We start from the raw sequence: 7,036 nt of genomic DNA, 5'->3' as shown, positions 1-7,036 counted from the left end.
ACTAGTATTAGTTATGTATCGTTGTATGGTTTATATTATCCACTTGTCACATTCAAATCGAGGAAGAATTAGGAAAGTTAGCGGATCGTATTGTGAATTTTGATGAAATTTGGTTTTCTTCAAATTTTGAGAGATTCAAATTGTATTAAAGTTGTATGATAATTGTATGTTGAGTTTATATGAAATTTATTTCTTAAATTTTGTATGTTGTTGTCGTTGTAGTAAATTTGTATGAAAGTTGTATATAATATTGTTTTAGTTGTACTAAATTTTCTAAAACCTAATATGAACTTTATACATAATGTATATACAATTATATACATATATCATACCAATTTTATAGAGTTTTTATACAAGACATTTTGACCTAAATTCTAAGTCTTAACCGAGATATACACATTTCATACCGATTTTATACAATTTTTCATGCACGAAAAATGTGAGCGAAATTCTAAGCATAGAGTGACATACATAATTCATACAGTTTTCATACACAAAATTTTTGAGCGAAATTTTTTTAAGCCTGAGCGAAATATACATTTAAATACCCGATTTTAAACACAAATATTTGAGCGAATTTTCCAAGCCTTGAGTGAAAATTTTTTGTATATGTTTTGTAAGAAATCTATTGTTATATTTTGTAAACTGAAAAGTATCGTCATATTTTGTAAATATACCCTATTCATATGTATATATACGCCATTCTTCCAAAAATTAAAGACCAGTCTGTATGAAGGGCAATCCTGCAAGTTCATCCAATGGGCTTGTTGAAGTCCTTGAGTATTTTTCCTGCAAACAGAAACTTGTCATCTTAAAATCCTAACACTAACAGAAAGAATTTGGTGTACTTAATATAGTTTTCAAGTGGGGAACCCCTTTCATTCTCACGTTATAAAGCGTTGAAATTTGATGTAACAGTGAATGAAACAGAAATTCAATTTTGACCAGAGATTTCTGGGAGATGAATTCTATGTAGCTTTTGTATGGTAATTGAGGGAGGAAGAATAAGAAACGTAACTGAGTTGAAGAGGCCTAATTAATGCGTACGAGAAGAAATACAACTCAATTACTCCTTCCCGTCCATTTTTAATGTCAATTACTTACTTAATGATAAGGATAATATGAAAAACATTACTTCAAGACAGGGGTAATATTAAAAGAAATATGTTACTTCAGGACAGGGGTAATATTAAAAGAAATATGTACTCTCTTTAATTACTTGTACTTATTCAGTTTGAACTTTGCATATCCTTTAATAATCTTTTTTTTGCGCGGCTTGCCCTTCATTTGGGGTGGTTTTTAAGTTTTGCCCAATGCTTGAAATTGCCTTTAAAGTTCTTACCCTTCACCGTGCACCACTATTTGTTCAAACCCCTCTCGGTGAATTTTTTTTTTTTTGCAGAGCGTGTTGTAAAAAAGCGAGAATTTCGCCTTAAAAGGCCAGAACTTGCATGGAAATTCTGCCCATTTCTGCAAATTCTGCCCTTTCTGTCACAAGGCAGAGTTATTTTTTCTGAACTTATGCATTTTTTCTGAACTTATGTCTTGCGATTTTTTTTTAATTTTCTCCTGAGTGGGGGTTTGAACCCGTGACCAAGCTGTCCCTAGCGAAGGGCAAACTTTAAAGACCACCATTTTGAAGGGCAAAACTTAAAGACCACCCCCGTAATAAGGGCATTCCTGTTAATTTAATAAACAAATAATTCATATGGGTATTCTATCACAATACCCAAACTAATGTAGGGATCTAGTAGCTCAGTTGGTTGGCTACCTGAACCAGCATGGTGAGGGTTCGAATCCCCACGTTGTAATCCCCTCCCCCATTTTCCCTTCCCCTACTCCCTATGTAATAAAACAAATTTTTTTAAAAAAAATACCCAAACTAATTAATGTTTAGTCTTAAGTCTTGAAAAATGATTTGTCGATAAGTAATTAATGTTAAAAGTAAAATATGAAGAAAAAAAATCTTTTGATATGCTAAAGTGACAAGTGAAAATGAAATATATTTTTAGTATAGTAGACAAATAAAAGTGAATCGAGGGAGTACTAAATTTTTCTTGATTTGTCAAAACGGACAAATAAAAAGGAAAATTTATTTTTAGTACAAGAGACAAGTAAAATAGAACGACATAGCGCAGTATATTTTTTTGGATTATACTGTATAAATATAAAGAATTATAGATAATGATTCTTTTGTATTTCTGTTCCACCACTGAGTATATCAATTTCGTTAAATGTCAGTGAGCCTATATTTGCCCTTTGAGAGAAGGAATTGTTTAGATAGTAGGCACCTTCTATAAAAAGGAAGAGCTCCTGGGAGAGGGATTAAAAAAATTATGTATATGAAGTGCCAGTCTTCCATCATAGTTTGAGGGGCTTCTTCAGATAGTTTTGATTCATCACACCCTGCCATCACTATAAGCTGTTTAGACAAATAGGAAATCAAACTGAAGTTATGAGTTATGACAAAATAATCCAGACATCCATTATTTACAAAACTTTGAATTAGGCATCTTGATTATGGGTGCGCGTATGGTATTTCGATATATTGAGCGTCACAGTCGAACAATGAAAATCGAAGTATTCATTACAATGTAAGCAATAGATCCCCGATACAATTAAATTAAATATTGGTGCTAATTAGCATCAAAATGGTTTATTAAACATCACTACATGACCCACCAAATCAGAGGAGTATCCTAATGAACTCTCTAATCCCAGATACCAACTTCCATAAATCCATCTTCAGTAGCACATCCCCTAAACATTCCATTACAATTAAACCCATAAGCCACTTCCCCTTTATTAGACACAGCAATAAGCCCAGCAAAACCTTTGTCCAACCTCTTCTTAATCACATAGTCCACTGCATCTTGTAGGCCCAATTCTTTATACTCCATAACAGCTGCCACGTCACGTGCTAGGGTTCCACGTATGATTGCCTCTCCTTCACCTGTACAAGAGACCCCACAAAGTTCACCAGCGTAGGTCCCAGCACCAATTAGTGGTGAGTCACCGATACGACCGGTCATTTTGTTCATTAAACCACCGGTTGACGTGGCGGCTGCGCATCTCCCTTGGCCGTCAACCACCACACAACCCACTGTTTCCGGTGCGTATATGCTTAAGGGTAACCCGTTCATGTGAATTGGGCTTTCCACAGAAGCTGCACAGGATTCATGGATTGGAATTCTGTAATCGAACTGTTTCAACCATAAGAAGTTTGTAAATACTTCAATTTACGTTACATTTAAAAGAAAATGACAGACTTTTATAGCAATAGAAATGTTGTGGCATGTTTAACGTACCAAAATGGTGTTAGCCTCCTTGGCTAGTTTCAGCATTCCTACATTGTCCTCAGTGATGAAATATTCATTGTCCACCATCTCCACACCCTAAAAAAAAAATTAATTTCATAATTAGATTAATGTTTTAATAGTTATGAAGATTAATATTATTTCTACACACATTGTATCCTCCTCAGACCTCATTGTGTGGGATTGGGTATGTTGTTGTTGAGGATTAATTATGTCATTTCTGTTTTGATATGTTTTACTTGAATCGAGGTTTATAAGGCTGCCACCCGCCCTATACCCATCTATGAATTGGATTACACTAGTATGTTGTTGTTGTTGACTGTTGAGGAATAATATTGTTAGGCCATTAATATTTTTTTAATGGGATTTTATTATTACCTGTTCTTTGGCGAATTCTTCAGCGCCGGAGAAAGCGAGATAGGAATGAGGTGATTTGTCCATGACAAGGCGAGCAAGAGAGATAGGGTTTTTAACGGTGGAGATTCCAGAAACTGCGCCGCATCGTCTTCCATCGCCGTCCATGATGCTCGCCTCCATTTCCACAGTTCCATTTGCAGTTAATGCAGATCCACGACCCGAATTGAATAAAGGATCACTTTCCAGTTCCCTCACCTATACAACCAGAATTAGATATGCCAATTTATTTAGACAAAAAATGCAAAATAGAAAAAACAGAGGAAACAGAGAAAAAAGGAAAACACAAAAAGAGAATATAATATTCATTGTATGTCTAAAAAAACTTGATGATGCCATGCAAAAAAGGACTTGGCCAAAATTTACAACTTTAACAAACTTCTTTCATGGGAAAATCATGAATATATCCCCCATTTTCTTTCATTTCAATCAACAAATTCAAATGTAAATTCATTCTAACAAAAGAACAGAAAATCGAAACAATAAAGGGTTGAATGTCAGTGGATCGTGGTTAATAAATGAGATTAATAACGTACGACGAGTTCAACGACATCAATGGCAGGGAGAGAAGAGCGAAGAGCGGAGATTCCAATATTAAGGCAACGAGTAAGGAGTTGTTTGGCTTCTTCTTGACGTTCTGCTGGGAGATTTGGGTCCACACCAGCGCCCCCGTGCACCGCTATAGCCCAACCACCCATTTTTCTCTCCAATTAACTCCTCTCTCTTTCTCTCTCTATAATATAAATGTATGTTACAATTGCTTCGATGGTAAAATGATTTTCCCTTCACTTCTATTTATATACACCACAAATCCTAGTTGGCTTCTGTCTTGCAGTTTATTTTTATTTTTTGTTTTAATGGCTTTTGCGGAATTGATATGTTACTCTCAACCAAGGTTTGTGAATATATAGTTTCAGTTCCGACAACCCCCACCTGTTTCGCTGACGTGCACGTGTATTTTTTCACGTGATTCTATAGGTGCCTTTCTGGAATTCCGACTTTTAGTTTTTTTTTTTTTTCTCTCGTGCATTTCCTATTTACTTGGACGTTCGCTCACGTGACATACGAAATCTTCAGAAAAGCAGCAGGGTTGAATTATTTTTCCATAAAAACAGGGGGAAATGGAAATGTATTTTGACAAGGACTCGTTTTGTTCAAATTATAATTGTAAATCACCTGTAGGCTGTATGTCATTGCCAAAATTTTACTTGCAGAGTTGAAATACTAGTAGTTAGGGACTCCATGTAACGCAACTCAACATATAATTGTATCAATTGTGTCCTCTTTTTTTTTTTTTTTTTTTTTTTTTAAGGAAATTGTGTCCTATAATATAGGATCGTAGCCTCTACAATCAAAAGATATAACAACACCTCTCATAATAAAAATTTTTTTCTAACCGATTCTTTATGTTGTATTTTATTTCTCTATAATTATAACAGTACACTTTTTATAAAATTACCCCCATATAACATTTTTTTTTTGGTAATATAATAATTAACCGTCCTTATAAAAATAGAATATCTATGATTACCAATAATAAGTATAGGATTTTGACCAAATATTGATCATTTAATACATTATCACAACAAAATAAGATTTTTATGCATATTTTTTGCCTATAACAACGAAATATTATTTAAATGTCAATACTGCTATACGTATATAACAGCCATTCTCTATAACAGCTGAAAAATTTCGAACCCAACGATGTTGTTATAGAGAGGTTTGACTGTAATATAATACTAACGTTTTAATTCAAAACAAATTGGCATATCTATGATTTTCAAAAAATGATCTTGTTTAGAATATTAAACCAACTTTCATAAATAGAATAGAAGTACAACTCATGATTATGTTTAAATAAAATTGAATATCCAAAAGGGACGGATCGAATATCTTAATTATATCCCAAACCATGGGGATTGAGACCTAGATTATTTCTCTTAAGTTGTTAAGGAAGGGAGGGCGTGACCCAAGAAGACAGTAACAGATTCAGAATTTTCATTCAGGAGGTTTAAAAAAATGATAAAATCTAAATATAAAAAATAATGTTGTCAATGAGAATCAAACCTAGGACGCTAAAGACAATTTTAAACACCCTGCACCGCTTGAGCTAACATTTTGCATTTGTTCAGAGTATTCAAAAGTTAATATATGTGCATAAACACAGAACATCTACCCTATATATACACTATAATTTTTTACCGAGAATGTTCGGGTGAACACCCTCGGCACCCTCTAAATCCGCCCCGGCAAGGAGCATTGCAGTTGTCTTTACATGTGAATGTACTTAAAATGTGTTTCGTTCTAGAATTCTGTGTACATTGTATTCAGTAACTAAGGGGAAGCCAATATCAAGAAATAAAAAATATCTGCTAGTGTACAACTTTTCTAGAATTTAATTAAAAATATTTCTAGAAAAGAAAAAAATCTCTTCTTAAGAAATTCTTTAACTGAAGTACTCCTGGAGTATCTCATTATAGAAATGCATTCACCTAAAAAGGAATCTATGTAATAAAGAATCTTTATTGGAATCAGAGGATCTAATTGTATTCAGTCAGTCACTCCAGCAGATTCGCTAATTAAGATATTGCTAAAAAAAGGTTTACGTTTGTATTCCTAGGACTGATTGGCTAAAAGGAGTATTATAACATTTTTTGAGTCTCGAGATATGAAAACACAATGTATTTTATATCCTGTCCAAGTACGGTGTAAGATAGAAATACGATATTAAGCTATAATGCTCAGGTACTTGTTGTATATTTGCAAAAAATCAGGACGAAAATAATATTTATCTTTTTTGGTGAACACTTTATAAATTTTCCGATTAGGATTGTTTAACGGGCAAAGACCAAGATCGAATATTATATCACAAATTTAAATTAATCTTTTTTGTTTTTTTTCTCAATATGAGTATAGGAAGAAAACATTAGTAAAACAGTGATAATAGCACAGGTTTAATGAGAAAAAAAAACAATTTTGAGAATTTCCCGTCGTCCTCTCGTAGCCATTCAAGCTTCAAAAGAAGGAGGGGAGGGAAATTAATGGGTAAATTGGCATTCGATATTTAGCGCAAGAGAAGAGTGTGTGTGTATATATATATATATTAATTTTAATTATCAAGAATAACTTGTTTGTAAATATTTGGTGGGTTTGAAAAATTTATAACCATGAGGGGTCTAGAATTAATTAAGGTTTAAAATGAGAAGCTAGCGAAACAACTGTGTTTAATTTTACCAACCCCTTTCATCCTCCTTTCTCTTACACCAAATTGCCTCCCTCGAATGATTAAAACAATTAAAACA

At 33.4% G+C, this 7,036-nt stretch overlaps 1 protein-coding gene across 1 annotated transcript; it reads right to left on the bottom strand.

Annotated features, from left to right (window-relative positions):
- Positions 1-2,569: 2,569 nt before the first annotated feature.
- On the bottom strand, positions 2,570-4,585 carry LOC132033422 (probable isoaspartyl peptidase/L-asparaginase 2). Its single transcript, XM_059423396.1, has 4 exons — positions 4,268-4,585; positions 3,696-3,929; positions 3,309-3,395; positions 2,570-3,203 (listed from the first exon to the last, which is right to left on the bottom strand). Exons 1-4 carry the CDS (start codon positions 4,427-4,429, stop codon positions 2,712-2,714), a joined length of 975 nt encoding a protein of 324 aa, XP_059279379.1. The 5' UTR covers positions 4,430-4,585; the 3' UTR covers positions 2,570-2,711.
- Between the last annotated feature and the right edge of the window lie 2,451 nt (positions 4,586-7,036).

This window comes from Lycium ferocissimum, chromosome 10, assembly GCF_029784015.1.
Source record: "Lycium ferocissimum isolate CSIRO_LF1 chromosome 10, AGI_CSIRO_Lferr_CH_V1, whole genome shotgun sequence".
NCBI lineage: Eukaryota > Viridiplantae > Streptophyta > Magnoliopsida > Solanales > Solanaceae > Lycium > Lycium ferocissimum.
Note: the sequence above shows the minus strand (reverse complement) of the source record. Positions and strands in the feature narration are given on the sequence as shown.